Source organism: Trichomycterus rosablanca, chromosome 21 (assembly GCF_030014385.1).
Source record: "Trichomycterus rosablanca isolate fTriRos1 chromosome 21, fTriRos1.hap1, whole genome shotgun sequence".
Classification (NCBI taxonomy): domain Eukaryota; kingdom Metazoa; phylum Chordata; class Actinopteri; order Siluriformes; family Trichomycteridae; genus Trichomycterus; species Trichomycterus rosablanca.
In genome coordinates this window covers 15,469,282-15,487,004 of record NC_086008.1, presented here as the reverse complement: position 1 = coordinate 15,487,004, position 17,723 = coordinate 15,469,282, and the positions used below count along the sequence as shown (strand labels likewise).

At 40.0% G+C, this 17,723-nt stretch overlaps 1 protein-coding gene across 1 annotated transcript in view; it reads left to right on the top strand.

The window, feature by feature from the left end:
* The first annotated feature begins 136 nt into the window (after window positions 1–136).
* Window positions 137–17,723, top strand: part of eef2l2 (eukaryotic translation elongation factor 2, like 2) — a 45,424-nt gene continuing 27,837 nt past the window's right edge. The window contains 7 exon segments of the mRNA XM_063017453.1: window positions 137–629; window positions 3,190–3,274; window positions 3,277–3,305; window positions 10,458–10,672; window positions 11,290–11,471; window positions 13,239–13,450; window positions 16,309–16,496. Coding sequence (XP_062873523.1) covers window positions 615–629; window positions 3,190–3,274; window positions 3,277–3,305; window positions 10,458–10,672; window positions 11,290–11,471; window positions 13,239–13,450; window positions 16,309–16,496 — 926 coding nt within the window. The 5' untranslated portion in view covers window positions 137–614.

Here is a 17,723-nt window from a genome sequence, read left to right as displayed (position 1 = left end):
AAGACAAATAAAAGTCATGGCCTAAAAGTGTAAACAAAATATTAATATTAAAACGTTAATATTATTTTTAATAATCGCTTTATTGTGGTCAAAGTCAACTGGAAACAATGGACACGATGGAGGAATACACGTTAATGCCTTGCAAGACACTAGGAACTTATTCACTTGAGTGGTGTTTGGGTCTGTGGGACCCATTTTCAATGTTTACCAAAAGAAAAATTATGCTATTTATTATTATTTCATCCTCAGACTCCTTGCCTTTGGCTCATTTTGTGTGAAGAACATGTTTAATGACACGTTTCTAATGCGTTCACACTCTACACCCCCCTACACATCTATATTACACATGGTGTTCGGGTCCACTGGACCCACAGGTATAAAAGTGTGTCCCTTTACTCTGTCCTACTACAACATGTCCTCCTGTGTGTGTGTGTGTGTGTGTGTGTGTGAGTGTGTGTGTGTATCTGAGACAGACAGAGAGCCAGACTGAGAGAGAGGCAGACAGACAGAGAGAAACAGACACAGACACAGAGAGAGAGAAAGACAGACAGAGAGAGAGAGTAACAGATAGACAGACAGAGAGAAACAGAGAGACAAGCAGAGAGACAGCATACATGCATCAAATGAATGTATGTAACACACACACACACACACACACACACACACACACACAGTAAAGCTGACCCTCATGTGTTGTATAGGCTCGAATGAATAGACTGTGTTCAATGGGACTGATGTGTAGACTGATATAGATACTGTATCTGTTCAGGCTGGTGTTTCTTGTTTTAAATTTCTTAAGGTTGTTTCATTTCGATTTGTTCAAAGTAAACACGCTGATGGAGTTTTTACGCCTCACTGTCCCTGCTGGACTGAGAATAGTCCACCAACCAACTTTTTAGTCTGCTTTCACTCTGTTCTTCAATGGTCAGGACCCCCACAGAGTAGGTATTTTTTGGGGTGGTGGATCATTCTCAGCACTGCAGTGACATGGTGGTGGTGTGTTAGTGTGTGTTGTGCTGGTATGAGTGGATAAGACACATTAATGCTGCTGGAGTTTTTAAACACCTCACTGTCTCTGCTGGACTGAGAATAGTCCACCAACCAAAAATATTCAGCCAACAGCGCGCCTTGGGCAGCGTCCTGTGACCACCGATGAAGGTCTAGAAGATGACCAACTCAAACAGCAGCAATAGATGAGCGATCGTCTCTGACTTTACGCCGACAAGGTGGACCAACTAGGCAGGAGTGTCTAATAGAGTGGACAGTGAGTGGACACGGTATTTAAAAACTCCACTCATACTAGCACAACACACACAAACACACCACCAGTGTCACTGCAGTGCCGAGAATGATCCACCACCTAAATAATACCCTGTAGTGCAGGGGTCACCAACACGGTGCCCGCGGGCACCCTGTCGCCCGCAGGGCATGTTCCAAAATAGCACTATAGTGACTATAGAGCTCCGTCTAAAAAATGTATTTGTGTTGCTGTTCTTTTTTAATTAATAACACTTGCATTGATGTAGATTTGAAAATGACAATACTGAATTTAACATTTAAAAAACAAAACTGTTTGATGTTTATTTGAGCTCTGATCTCGGAGTTTTAAAACGTGCGCATAACGCTGAGATAAGCGAGCTACGCATGCGCAGCCGCATAGGAGCGAGATGCAGGTTTTATGTAGTTTTTACTCTATGAAAGGCGCTTTTCAAATAAAATTTTATTATTATTATTATTATTATTATTATTAATATTATTATTATTATTATTTACAGAAATGTTATAATGAAACCGCTGATCAAGCTCCCACTTCAGCTAAGGCGTTAGGGAGCGTCATCAAACTAACAGAAACACGTAGGAGACATTTACTCTGCACTCATTACAGAGAAATAAATCTATTAAAGTCTTGTAATGATTTGATGGATTAATGTCAAACTATTTTTATACAAACACATTAAATACTACAAACCATATTTTTTAAAAATAACGTTTGTATTTATTTTCCATTAATTTTACTTTAAAAAGTATCAATAAAGTATGAAAAAATTTGTCACAAATTTATAATGGAGATGAATAAATCTATAAAGATCTCAATTTTTTTTTAGCATTTTTATATACAAACAATCAATCTTCCTCACCTACTACAAACCTTGTTTTTAAATAAATTATTTTATTTATTTTAAAATAATTTAATTGTGCAAATAAATAAATCTATTAAAATCTTGTATCATTTCATGAATTAATGTCAAACTATTTTTATATACAAAATTAATGTCCCTTACCTCCTACAAACCTTGTTTAAAAAAAATCCTTTTATATTTATTTTATATTAAAATATAATAAAGATCAGTAAATTCATAATAAGTGTGATCATTTGTAAAAAAAAAAATTAGATTTTGATCAAAATGCTACATATGTACTCATTCATACAAAACTGTCAAGAAAGATATTTACAAAAATATTAAAGATGTGATAGCTCTGACAGATTTAGATTAATATAGAGATAAATAATGTTACATGTTGAAATTTATGTTTTCTACCATGGTAAATAGTTGTTAATAATTATTCTGAGGAATCATTAACATTATCATATGATCAGACAGTCTCTTCATATATATGAATATTGATAATAATAATAATAATAATAATAATAATAATAATAATAATAATAATGATAATAATAATAATAATAATAATATCATTAAAGGTGAACCGTGCAACTTTATGTTATTCAGGAAGTTTGTATCACCAAGTAGCCCTTCGTATTATTCAGTAGCCTTGAAGTAGCTCTCGGCCTCGAAAAGGTTGGTGACCCCTGCTGTAGTGGTTCTGGGAGAGTCCTGACCATTAAAGAACAGCATGAAAGTTGGCTAAAAAAGCATGCAGAGAAACAGATGGATGCTACAGTCCATCAGTAATTGTAGAACTACAAAGTGCTCCTATATGGGAAGTGGAGCTGATAAAATGGACAGTGAGTGTAGAAACAAGGTGATTTTTGCATTGTGGTTGTTGCGTTCATACAGAAAAAGTAGTGCCTATTTTTCTATTTAAAAATACAAAATGTCTGCGTTACATTTTTACACAAACAACATCAATAATAACTATTTATATGTTGTTTATTAAGTGGGGTTAATTCACCACGACATCAGCTCATATGACCGTGTTTCCACATGACCGGGTGCGCTGCAGGATAAACTCCCGTCCGACGTCATCATCTCCCTCTGTTCCCCGCCGAGTCCTGAAGCGCAGAGGAGCGCAGAACCGCAGCCCAGGCCACCAATACAGGACTGCCGATCGCCAACATGGTACGATTATTTTACTGATGTAAACAACTCTAGAGCTTGATGAAAAATGACATCTACCTAATAATATTCACTTACTCATGCGCTGTTTTACTACACGGACATTTAATTTAGATTTACTGATCTAGTTCTGTGGTTTATTTATTATTTTATTTACTTTAATTACGCAATTCCGACATGCTAGAAATGTTTGTCTTATTTAGTTTGTGTGGCAAAATTACCTGGCGTCGCACCAAAGACCATGACGCATTTATAGAAGACACCTTTTAAATATAGGCCTTTATTAAGATGTATCGTGGGAAGGACTGTCGGAATAATTGTTGCTTTGCATAGTTATCTAATAGTTGTCAGATAATGTGTGTTTATGCTATCTTGACGGGTCGTTATGTTTGTTGGTTATGTCCTTTTACACCGTGTAAGCGACATAGCGGCGTTATAAATAACCCGATCACACCCTGTGCTCACTGCGGTGCCGCGCGCGTTCATGTTTCACTGGCACGGTGCGCGACACACAAACGATTCGTTTGAACGACTCTTTTAAATGAATCGACGCAAATAAACAAACTGATACTGTAGACAGTTGTCATCAATAACGCAAAACATCATCGCAGTATTAACTACTTTATTTTCATTCTCATACATTTACATTCTTATAATGCAATTAGTATTATGTCACCTTTAAAATATTTAGCTTTTCATATTGGGTGGCGCCATGGCTATATGATGAAAAAAGCAAAAAAATAAAAATAATCCAGTGAGCAGCAGTTCTGCAGGCTAAATGGTTTGGTAATAAAAGAGGTCAAAAGAAATTGAACCAGATTGGCTTGAGCTGACAGAAAGGCTACCTTGAGCCAAGAGCACAAATCTGAGGCTGCAGTGGACACAGGCTTTCAAAAACTAGATAGTCGAAGCTTAGAAAAATGTTAAATAAATCTCGACCCCAACCCCAAATCAGAAAAAAGTTGGGACAGTATGGAAAATGCAAATAATAAAAAACATAGAGTTTCTTACATTTACTTTGACTTTTATCTGATTGCAGACAGGATGAATCTGAGATATTTCATGATTTATCTGCTCAGCTTTATTTCAACTTTATTTCATTTATTAATAAACATCCATTCCTGAATTTCAGGTCTGCAACACATTCCAAAAAAAAGTTGGGACAGTAAAGCATTTACCACTTTGTAATGTTGCCATTCCTTTTCACCACACTTAAAAGATGTTTTGGCACCGATGATACCAAGTGATTTAGTGTTTCAGCTTTTATTTTGTCCCATTCTTCTTGCAAACACGTCTTAAGATGTGCAACAGTATGGGGTCATTGTCTTTGTTGGAAAATGCATGGACGTCCCTGGAAAAGATAACGTCTTGAAAGCAGCATATGTTGCTCTAAGAGCTCAATGTACTTTTCTGCATTAATGCTGCCATCACAGAAGTGTAAATTACCTTTACACAGCCCCATACCATGACAGACCCTGGCTTTTGGTCTGGATGGTCCTTTTCGTCTTTGGTCCGAAGCACACGGCGTCCATTTTTTCCAAAAAAGAATGCTGGAATGCTGATTCGTCTCACCACAATACACGTTTCCACTGTATGATGGTCCAACCTAGATGCCTCCGAGCCCAGAGAAGTCAACGACGCTTCTGGACATGGTTAACATAAGGCTTCTTTTTTGCACAGTAAAGTTTTAAGTGGCATTTGTAACATGTGCATGTAACTCTGTATTGTAGAGCTTGACAAAGGTTTGCCAAAGTAATCCCTCACCCATGTGGTTATATCAGCTATTGTTGAGAGGCGGTTCTTGATGCAGTGCTGTCTGAGGGATCGAAGATCACGGGCATTCAGCTTAAGCTTGCACCCTTGGCCTTTATGCACTGAAATTCCTCCTGATTTCTTGAATAGTTTAATGATATTATGCACTGTAGAGGTACATTGTTTTTAAACATTTCAATCATTTTCTCACACATTTGTTGACAAACTGGAGATCCTCTGATCATCTTTTCTCATTAAAGACTCAACCTTTCCTGGATGCTGCTTTTGTTCCAAACCATGATTACAATCACCTGTTTGTAATCACATCATTATTTAGTTTTTTCACCTCATTACTAGCCCTAAATTAGAATTTTTTTTTGGAATGTGTTGCAGGCCTGAAATGCAGGAATGGAGGTAAATTAACAAATAAAATTACAGGGGTTGGACAAAATAACTGAAACACCTGGTTTTAGACAACAATAATTTATTAGTATGGTGTAGGGCCTCCTTTTGCGGCCAATACAGCGTCAATTCGTCTTGGAAATGACATATACAAGTCCTGCACAGTGGTCAGAGGGATTTTAAGCCATTCTTCTTGCAGGATAGTGGCCAGGTCACTACGTGATGCTGGTGGAGGAAAACGTTTCCTGACTCGCTTCTCCAAAACACCCCAAAGTGGCTCAATAATATTTAGATCTGGTGACTGTGCAGGCCATGGGAGATGTTCAACTTCACTTTCATGTTCATCAAACCAATCTTTCACCAGTCTTGCTGTGTGTATTGGTGCATTGTCATCCTGATACACGGCACCGCCATTGGATGCACATGGTCCTCCAGAATGGTTCGGTAGTCCTTGGCAGTGACGCCAAGTGTCCATCTAGCACAAGTATTGGGCCAAGGGAATGCCATGATATGGCAGCCCAAACCATCACTGATCCACCCCCATGCTTCACTCTGGGCATGCAACAGTCTGGGTGGTACGCTTCTTTGGGGCTTCTCCACACCGTAACTCTCCCGGATGTGGGGAAAACAGTAAAGGTGGACTCATCAGAGAACAATACATGTTTCACATTGTCCACAGCCCAAGATTTGCGCTCCTTGCACCCTTGAAACCGACGTTTGGCATTGGCACGAGTGACCGAAGGTTTGGCTATAGCAGCCCGGCCGTGTATATTGACCCTGTGGAGCTCCCGACGGACAGTTCTGGTGGAAACAGGAGAGTTGAGGTGCACATTTAATTCTGCCGTGATTTGGGCAGCCATGGTTTTATGTTTTTTGGATACAATCCGGGTTAGCACCCGAACATCCCTTTCAGACAGCTTCCTCTTGCGTCCACAGTTAATCCTGTTGGATGTGGTTTGTCCTTCTTGGTGGTATGCTGACATTACCCTGGATACCGTGGCTCTTGATACATCACAAAGACTTGCTGTCTTGGTCACAGATGCGCCAGCAAGACGTGCACCAACAATTTGTCCTCTTTTGAACTCTGGTATGTCACCCATAATGTTGTGTGCATTGCAATATTTTGAGCAAAACTGTGCTCTTACCCTGCTAATTGAACCTTCACACTCTGCTCTTACTGGGGCAATGTGCAATTAATGAAGATTGGCCACCAGACTGGTCCAATTTAGCCATGAAACCTCCCACACTAAAATGACAGGTGTTTCAGTTATTTTGTCCAATCCTGTAAGTTGAGCAGATAAAACATGAAATATTTTGGGTTCAAACTGTCTGCAATCAAATAAAAGTCAAAGTAAATGTAAGGAACACTGTGTTTTTATTTTATTTGCATTTTCCATACTGTCCCAACTTTTTCTTTGATTTTAGGTTGTATTTATTTATATTATTTAAGATTACATACAAGTGTATAAAATCTGATATTTCCAAAGGGTTTACAAACTTTTCTTGCAACTAAAAGTAGGTGCACTGACAATCTGCACAGTAATATTAAAATATCAATGCAATTTATTGTTGAAGATAAACCTGTTTTTTTCTAAACCTGTGGGCGCTGTGTGAGCGTTGTGTTTGCAAATTATTTTTCAGAGGGCAAAACTGCCCTTATCTGTCAACCAAGTCTAATTAAAACATGAAATATGCAGGTGGTAAAGACAAATATCATAGCACTCCTGCAAGTTCAAGCTGGCCTGCTGAATTATGGGACATGATGGTTAAACAAGCCTGACCAAGTGGAGCCTTGCACTGTGCTTAAAATCTTACACAGCTAATCAGTTACATCTCTGGCACAGAAAGCACAATAAACTATGTGTGGGCAGACATAACGTTTCACTACATTTAGTTGGAATTAATTCAGTGCAAAACTTCTGAAGACGTCCATAATTTATACATATACATGCATTTCAGGCCTACAACACATTCCAGAAAAGTTGGGATGTGGCAATGCTTCTGTGCCTTAACCTGCAGCCAAAATAGCACAGCTTGTAATAATGCAAACCAGACTCACAAGTGACGTGCATTGCTTTAAAATAGGCTTAAAAATAAGCTCAAATAAATTGACTTGCTTCATAGTTAATAGTGGCTAACAGAACTGTGAAGACTATAGCTAGCTATGTAGCAGTGCCGATACCGTTAACCATGTTTACTAAACATCTTTACCTAGGCCTTTGTAAATCTATTTATTATTAGAGCAATAAGCCACGAGAGACCGTGCGTTACTGAGATTTTATCATGGGGAAGGATGTTTTGGCATGACGCGAAGCGGAGACGCGTCTCGAGTGGCGTATTGCTTTTATAAAACGGCGGTCAACATAAAATACAACAATGTTCAATTTATAAATGTTTTTATTTACGAAAACACTTACAAAAAGCATTCTTCCGTGACCCCAGGTAGGCCGTTAACAGTGTTGCTGTTGCTAGGCAACATGAGGGCAAACATAACATTCACTTTTTCTTTTCAGTGGCGTATTAATATGGAATGATGTGAGGTGGTCCTAGGTGTGCATTTATCGGGAATTTTACAACGGCTTAGAACGCGGCAGGGTGTGTAGAAATACTGGCCGTAACGTAACAGGTACATGAAGATTTTTGGAACATATCGGACAGTGATACTTATGTCATATGTAATAAAGGCGCAACAATATTATATATGGTGGTACCTTGAAACTCAGCGCCAATTGGTTCTGGGAGTGGCGTTGAGTTTTAAGGTATTTTTCCTATAAGGATGTATCGCAAACCTGTTAATGAATTCCATGGTCCCATGGAATTGCATATATTTTAGGCTAATGTAAAATAATGGGGTTGTTTTTGGCACTTACACACTGAAAATAACACAAATATAATATAAGAAAACACTGAAATACAATGCAAAACAGTTAAAAATCAATACATTTGTGCCTTTTTGGCTCTAAAGCTCTGTCAGACTCTGTCCATACACATGAAATTTACCCCTTTCCCATTTCTTTACATCAGTCTGTGAAAAAGCCAACTGAGTAACGTCAGAAACGACTCTTTTCAAACTAATTATTCATTGGAATCGAATCAGGGAGCTGTGCTCTTATCTATGGTAAAGGTTCATTCGGTCAAAGATTCATTCGGTCAAAGATTCCTTTGTTTTGCTCACTCTGTTTCATTATGGTGTTGTGTGTAAACGACTCCATGGATCGGTGCATGTGTTTCAAAGATTCAGTCGTGGTCAAACCTTGAAAAACAGCTGTATAAAGCAATCAGAGCTTCTAAATTCAGATTTTGGGCGGAACTTTAGTTGTTCCTCGAATCCAAAGCAATATGTGCAAATTTTTTTTATTACTCCAGCGTGTCTGATTTAGGTGAGCTGGCAATGAAAAAAACTCTCTCTTTATTGGTTGTAGAGGTATGTGACAGCTTAGTTAACGAATTACCAGTTTCAGCTTTTTACCGCGAAAGCTGAGAGAATAAATTTTCCAACTAAGACGCTTTTAGTTAGTTAGGTGGACAAACACAGTTAAAGATGGATTTATACATTCTGGAAATATTCTGGAAACATACAAGATGGCCACCAAGAAGAAAAACAAGTGGATTATATGCCTAATGGAACAACACACGGGTATAGATTTGGTCTCAATTTGAAGAAGAGACGCTCAGGTAAGCAGCGGTTATGATTTTATGTTGTTGTGTGGTAATCTGGGTCACGGTGCTGCTGTTTACCGTGCGCTTTATCAAACATTGAACTTTTTTGGAATTTTTTAATGCTCATTAATTTGAGATTAAATGGACAGCATACATTTGATTGTGAGATTCTGCTGGTTTGTTTGATATAATATTGTCAATATTAATACTTTGATGATGTTTCATCGAATTTAAAAGATTTCGGGTTTAGGGGAGGTCACAAGGTACCACTGTATACTCTGATTAGCCATAACATTAAAACCACCTCCTTGTTTCTACATTCACTGTCCGTTTTATCAGCCCCACCTACCATATAGAAGCACTTTGTAGTTTTACAATTACTGACTGTAGTCTATCTATTTCTCTACATACCTATTTAGTCTGCATTCACTCTGTTCTTCAATGGTCAGGACCACCACAGAACAGGTATTTTTTGGGTGGTGGATCATTCTCAGCACTGCAGTGACACTGACATGGTGGTGGTGTGTTAGTGTGTGTTGTGCTGGTATGAGTGGATAAGACACATTAATGCTGCTGGAGTTTTTAAACACCTCACTGTCCCTGCTGGACTGAGAATAGTCCACCAACCAAAAATATCCAGCCAACAGCACCCCGTGGGCAGCGTCCTGTGACCACTGATGAAGGTCTAGAAGATGACCAACTCAAACAGCGGCAATAGATGAGCGATCGTCTCTGACTTTACATCTACAAGGTGAACCAACTAGGTAGGAGTGTCTAATAGAGTGGACAGTGAGTGGACACGGTATTTAAAAACTCCAGCAGCACTGCTGTGTCTGATCCACTCATACCAGCACAACACACACTAACACACCACCACCATGTCAGTGTCACTGCAGTGCTGAGAATGATCCACCACCTAAATAATACCTGCTCTGTTGATGTCCTGACCATTGAAAAACAGAGTGAAAGCAGGTTAAAAAAGTATGTAGAGAAATAGATAGATTACAGTCAGTAATTGTAGAACTACAAAGTGCTCCTATATGTTAAGTGGAGCTGATAAAATGGAGAGTGAGTGTAAAAACAAGGAGGTGGTTTTAATGTTACGGCTGATCAGTGTATATAACACTTATTGATATTGTCGCACACTGGCCCACATGACACATCTGGTTGGAAATGTCTGCATTAATTTCTTATAAATGGGGTGTAATTATCATCCGACTTAAAATAATATACTCTATTAGCTGCAATAATGTTTTCTCTATTTGCTGATTAGACTTTCACAAGAGCAAAGAAGAATTTCTGAGTATTCTGGTGTTTCTCAAACTTATTTTTTTATTACAGGTGAACTTTACGGTAGACCAGATCCGAGAGATCATGGACAAAAAGTCCAACATCAGGAACATGTCTGTTATCGCCCATGTGGACCATGGAAAATCCACTCTGACCGACTCACTAGTGTGCAAGGCAGGTATCATCGCCTCCGCGCGAGCAGGCGAGACCAGGTTCACGGACACCAGGAAAGATGAGCAGGAACGGTGCATTACCATCAAGTCCACGTAGGTGTTTATGCTGGCTTTAAACAATGTCATTTTTTTATAATATTTAAACATTAATATTCATTTTAGTGTAACTAATTACTGTTTTTCTGTTAAAATGTTATAAAACTTAGGTGGTGCAGCAGGATATTTTGCTAGTACATCAGCGCCGAGATTCTGAACTCCTTGGTTCCTCGGCGCCATCTAGCGGGCATGATTGACAGTGCCTGCAGCAGACACGTTTCTGCTAGGGCGGGATGACCGGACTATGTGGGTGGGGTCTTCAAACGCTGTGTAAGGACCCTGATTAGCAGAATGCATGGGTGGAAAAGGGTTCCGCTAAGGACTGCACGCGGGTCGGAGGAGGCGTGAGCAGCAATATACCCTCCTTGACTGCAATCAGGGATTCCCCAGCAGCGGAAGACAATTTGACTAGGCTAAATTGGGAGAAAATGCGTAAATAAAATAGAAATAAATAATGTTATTAAAAAAAGCTGATAAAGTGAACATCCAAAGCTTCCGCACAACATGCCCATGTCATAAAATTAAAACCCAACCCAGTACTTTTAGATTTAAGATTTTAAAAGCTATTATGTATAAATAAAATAAAATAAATTGATGTATTATCTTTAATGCAGAGCTATCTCTCTGTACTACGAGCTCAGCGACAATGATATGGCCTTCATCAAGCAGTGCAAGGACGGATCTGGTTTTCTCATAAACCTGATCGACTCTCCGGGTCATGTGGACTTCTCGTCCGAGGTGACGGCGGCTCTAAGAGTTACAGATGGGGCTCTTGTAGTAGTAGACTGTGTATCAGGTATGACAGTGCTGAACTTCAGCAGGTCAGATACAGAGGGTCTATCAGATTGTGTTTATATTTACTTATTTACAACCCCAAATCAGAAAAAGTTGGGACAGTATGGAAAATGCAAATAAAATAAAAATGCAGTGTTCCTTACATTTACTTTGACTTTTATTTCATCGCAGACAGTTTGAACCTGAGATATTTCATGCTCAATCTGCTCAACTTCATTTCATTTATTAATAAACATGCATTTCAGGCCTGCAACACATTCCAAAAAAAGTTGGGACAGGGGCAATTTAGGGCTAGTAATGAGGTGAAAAAACTAAATGATGATGTGATGTCAACAGGTGATTGTAATCATGGTTTGGTACAAAAGCAGCATCCAGGAAAGGCTGCGTCTCTAATGAGCAAAGATGACCAGAGGATCTCCAGTTTGTCAACAAATGTGTGAGAAAATTATTGAAATGTTTAAAAACAATGTACCCCAAAGAAAGATTGGAAGGGATTTGCATATTTCTCCCTCTACAGTGCATATTACATTAAACGATTCAAGGATTCTGGAGGAATTTCAGTGCGTTAAGGCCAAGGGCACAAGCTTAAGCTGAACGCACGTGATCTTCGATCCCTCAGACGGCACTGCATGAAGAACCGCCACTCAACAATAGCTGGTATAACCACATGGGTGAGGAATTACTTTGGCAAACCTTTGTCAAGCACTACAATACAGAGTTACTTGCACAAATGCCACTTAAAACTTTACTGTGCAAAAAAGAAGCCTTATGTTAACCATGTCCAGAAGCAGCGTTGATCTCTCTGGGCTCTGAGGCATCTAGGATTGACCATCACACAGTGGAAACATGTATTGTGGTCAGATAAATACACATTCCAGGTCTTTTTTGGAAAAAATGGATGCCGTGTTCTCCGGACCAAAGAGGAAAAGGACCATCCAGACTGTTATCAGGAACAAGTCCAGCAGGGTGTGTCATGGTATGGGGTTGTGTCAGTGCCCTTGGCAAAGGTAATTTACACTTTTGTGATGGCAGCATTAATGCAGTAAAGTACATTGAGATCTTAGAGTAACATGTGCTGCCCTCAAGACGTCATCTTTTCCAGGGACGTCCATGCATTTTTCAATGAGACGATGCAAAACCACATGCTGCACACATTACAAAGGCATGGCTGAGGAAGAAGAGGGTACAGCTACTAGATTGGCCTGCCTGCAGTCCTGACCTGTCCCCAGTAGAGAATTTTGAAACGAAAAATGCGACAACGACGAACCCGTACTGTTGCACATCTTAAGACGTGTTTGCAGGAAGAACAGGACAAAATAAATGCTGAAACACTAAATCGGTCTCCTCGGTGCCAAAACGTCTTTTAAGTGTGGTGAAAAGGAATAGCAACATTACAAAGTGGTAAATGCTTTACTGTCCCAACTTTTTTTGGAACGTGTTGCAGGCCTGAAATGCAGGAATGGATGTTTATTAATAATTGAAATGAAGTTCAGCAGATAAAACATAAAATATCTCAGGTTCATCCAGTCTGCAATGACATAAAAGTCAAAGTTAATGTAAGATTTGGGGTTGTATTTTTTATTATTAGTTTTTACTAGATGAATTGCTGCCTAATAAATCTTTTTATATATATTTTTAGGCAGTGCTACAGAAAGCAATGTATTTTAAAACTTAATTTCTGTCCACCACAACATTTACAAATCACATCTTGAATAAAAAAATACCTACATTTGAATGAATGATTTTTAACATGTTTGTTTTTGTGCAGGTGTGTGCGTGCAGACGGAAACCGTCTTAAGGCAGGCTATTGCAGAACGCATCAAGCCCGTCCTAATGATGAACAAGATGGACCGTGCGTTGCTCGAGCTGCAGCTGGATGCAGACGAGCTTTACAACACGTTTCAGCGCATTGTGGAGAATGTCAATGTTATCATCTCAACCTACGGTGAAGGAGAGCATGGACCGATGGGCAATATTATGGTAAAAGTCAATTTATGTTGTGTCTTTTTGGAATTGTCTTCATTTTATGTGCTCATGTAAATAAATGTGGTTCTTTGGTACTTGTGTTATGCCTAGTTGAAAGTTTTCGCTCACCGACTGGTCGCCGCTAGATGTGGCAGCTCGTAATGCCAAGTTCACACTTCACGACTTTCCAAGTCGTCAGGTTGCTGTCAGGTTCACACTACACAACTGGATCTCTTGTAATAGCGGGTCACACACTACACCATCTATCACAAACTGGAATCGTAGGCGAGCTTCTCTGGTCTCCCAAACTACATTTTGTTACGAAAACAAACACGAGAAGTGACGAGGGGTTTAATCAGGGGTGGGCAATTAAATTTTCCAAGGGGCCACATAAGAAACTGTTACTGTTGTGGAGGGCCAGAGTCAACTTCATTCTGCTCAATATTAATAAGAAATCTTTTTATTGCCTAAATTTTACAGTTCTGATAAGCTGTTACTGCTAAGAGTAGATGTTACAATCAGAAAATGAAAAGCAGGCAGAGTAAAAACATCAACATTATTTCACTATTTAATCAACTTTCTTGAAAACAAATGTGAACAAAATGTGCATTAACTTTACACACAGTGCTGTTTGGATATCACAAAGCTGATCTTAACTGCTCCAGTCCTGGATGTGTAAAACTTTATAAAAAGTCTGTGTTGGTTTGCAGTTTAGTTAGTGAAGCTTCAGATGTCATGCTCTGCATCGTTCAAGTTCTTGGATTTCTCTGTGTTTAGTACCATAACGGCGATATAAACCCTAGATTTAAATTGTGATCCTTAAACAGCTTTACACCTGACTTTAGAAGTTAGTGTCTTGTTAAAAACTCTATTGTCTCTGTCAGTCACGCTCAGTTCTGATCGCCGACACTTTACGGTGAAGCTGGATACACTCGTCTCACACACACGTACATCGAAACTTGCGAAAATGTAAAGAAATAGCGCTTCCATCAAAATAAAAACAATCCTGTTATATGGCATGTGTGATGTACATTTAGTTACATCTGATTTTTAATTGCCACTGACCTTATGCCACTGTCCCATCTTTTTACAACTGCATTTCCACTCACCCTGTATCTTGCATTCTCATTGGCTGTTCGACATAGCACTCATTGCCAGTCGGGCAACTCAGATTTAGATATTTGGCCAGTTGGCGAGCGAAAATCAGGCCAAAATCGTGTAGTGTGAACTAGGCATAAGCAACTCGGCTCGCCGAGCAGTCGCAGACTCAAATCGTGTAGTGTAAAAGGCGTTGTGAGCTGGTTGCGAGTGGCAGCGAGTGCTATGTCGAACTACAGCCAATGAGAACGCAAGATACGGGGTGAGGGGAAACCCGGGGGAGGAGTGTAAAAACGTGGGACAGGGGCATAATATAGTTTCTATCAGAATACATCAGCACACATACCAGCTTTACAGTTTTTTGTGATCTTATCGTCCACGCCAAACCATAATACCCACACTGCATTGCAAAAAAATATTTATTTACCTCCAACTCACTACAGAACAGATGATTCCTGCTGGTCGTGTTGCCAAATCCACTCAGATTCATTTATTTGTCCTACTTGCTTTTACTCTGCACATCAGTGCTCAAACAACTTTGATCGCTCGCTACTTGTTGATGTGTATTTTTGGACGTAGTATCATTAAACCCATCGTCACTTCTAGCGTGTGTTTTCGTGACAAAATCTAGTTTGGGAGACCAGACAGACTCATCTGCGATTCCTCCTGATGGTGGATCGTGTAGTGTGAAATGCACAACAACTTAAAAGACTCCCGATTGCAAGAGATCCAGTTGTGTAGGGTAAACTGTACAGCGATCTGACGACTTGGAAAGTCGTGTAGTGTGAAAATCTGTCAGGCAATTCAAGGTTTGCAGGTTGTGTGGACTGTTTTTTTTCCCATTTGACACCCAATCCAGTTGTGGCCATTTGAAACTTCTGAAATCTCTCTCTCTGGTTGCTGCTGCCACCCACACCCCCAACTGAGGAGGGCCGTGGATAGAGACACCGGTGCAGCGAATGCCTCTTTTTACCTGGCAAGGATGGGGTCGCACAGACCGCAGTATTCCATGCCATCCAAGATCAGCTGCCCCTGTGCAAGTGCCTTGACTGGTCAGCAGAGGTCCTAATTGCCAATTGACGCTGAACCCCGTTCAGTCATGGTCCCTCACCCACAGACTCACAGCCAGTCGTGTGGCTGTGTGACCGCAGTATCACATGCAGAGAGCCAAGCACTGCCATCAGTGATCAGCTGACCTTGTGCAAGTGCCCCATTCAGCCATTGTCCCTCCCCCAACAGACTCACAGCCAATCGCCTGGCCAGCTGATAGCAAAGCTGAGATTCGAACTTGAGAGCTCGAGATTTTCTCCGGTAAAACACGCTAGCACACCAGAGATGACTTTTCGAACTTCTTGGTTTGAAACTCAGCTCTGTCATCCGACTGGGCTGGGCGGCTATATGAACAATGACTGGCTTGTTGTTCATCCAGGGAGGGAGCCGGATAGGGACCTCATAACTGAAGCAATTACGACCTCTGCTGGCTGATTAATGGCATCTGCACAGAGTTAAGGAATAATGCTGATCAGGGTGTGTCTCTCCGTACACAAAGCTGATTCGCATATGAACATGCCTCATGCAGGTGAAAAGATGCAGTCGGCTACTGCACACGTGTCGGAGGGGGCATGTGACAGTTCGCTCTCCTCAATCGGGGTGGGGGTTAGCACCAGTAGAGAGAACGCATAACACAATTGGGTAGAAATTGGATGTGCTAAAGTTCGGGAGAAAAAGGGGAAAATGCATTAAAAAAGTAATGCATGATTTTAACTGTCTTTCAGGTGGATCCTGTGATAGGTACAGTAGGATTTGGGTCAGGCCTTCACGGCTGGGCCTTTACCCTAAAACAGTTCGCTGAGATGTACGTGGCTAAGTTTGCTGCCAAAGGTGAAAAGAAAAAATCGGATATTTCCCCTGATGATCGCTGCAAAAAGGTGGAGGAGATGATGAAGAAGCTTTGGGGAGACAAGTAAGTGAACCATTTATTAAAAGTAAATGATTGACAGCCTTAATAATATATTTAAGACTCGTGCCCTGATGGAACTCAGCCACTCAAAATACACATATACTGTACAGTGGTACCTTGAAGCTCAATGTCAATTGGTTCTGGGAGTGGCGTTGAGTTTTGAGGTATTTTTTTCCCATAAGGATGTATGGGAAACCTGGTAATACCTGTCATGGTCCTGTGGAACTGCATATATTTTAGGTTTATGTAAAATAATGGGGTTGTTTTTGACACTTATACATTGATATAACACAAATATAATATAAGAGACACTGAAATACAATTGAAAACACTGATTCCTTATGCTTCTTAATCATGGAGATGCTTGATCTTGGAATACCGTAGTCCGTTCAGTAAAAACGCATTCACATGAGAAGCGGCACATTAGCTTTTGCGCTGCTTTTTAATGAAAAACGCTTTAGACTCTCTCGAAAAAAAGATGATTCTTACAATTGCTCAGCACCCCGAGCTGTAACACAAGTTTAAAAGTGAAACAGGAGGAAAATCCAGCTGAACACATACATACATGTGGAGCTTTCAGAGTGGACTTGACTGTAGGGCAGTTGTAGCCTAGTGGTTAAGGAACTGGACTAGTAATCGAAAGGTCACCGGTTCAAGCCCCACCACTGCCAGGTTGCCACTGTTTGGCCCTTAAGCAAGGCCCTTAACCCTCAATTGCTTAAACAATATACCAGTACTGTAAGTCGTTTGGATGAAAGCATCTACTAAATGCCATAAATGTAAATGTTATTCCACATAAATGCAGATTGGTCTCATATGCGCACCTTTATGACGTTTTCCTGCACGGCTTAAGTTGAGCGCTGAACAAAACGTCTGGTTATTGTTAATTTGAAATTAAATTTAAAAAATTTTTTTAAACTGAACACGTTGAGTTTAAGGGTACAAATTTCTCAACAAAGGGCGTTGAGTTACAAGGTACCACTGTTTTTTTTTTTTACCAAATATACTAGTTTCCTATAGTAACCGTTAAAATATGCTCCTGAACAACCAATCAGCTTTCAGATCACACACAGTGGAAGGTATATGGCTCCACCGACACCTTGCCAAGATCGAGCTGTCCTTTTAAACTGGATGCCTAAGCCAGGAAGATATGAATCGTGGAAGCTACCAAGAGTCTGTATGGCTGAGATTGGTCAGTCTGGCCAAAGATAACAGGGTGGCAAGAAAGAC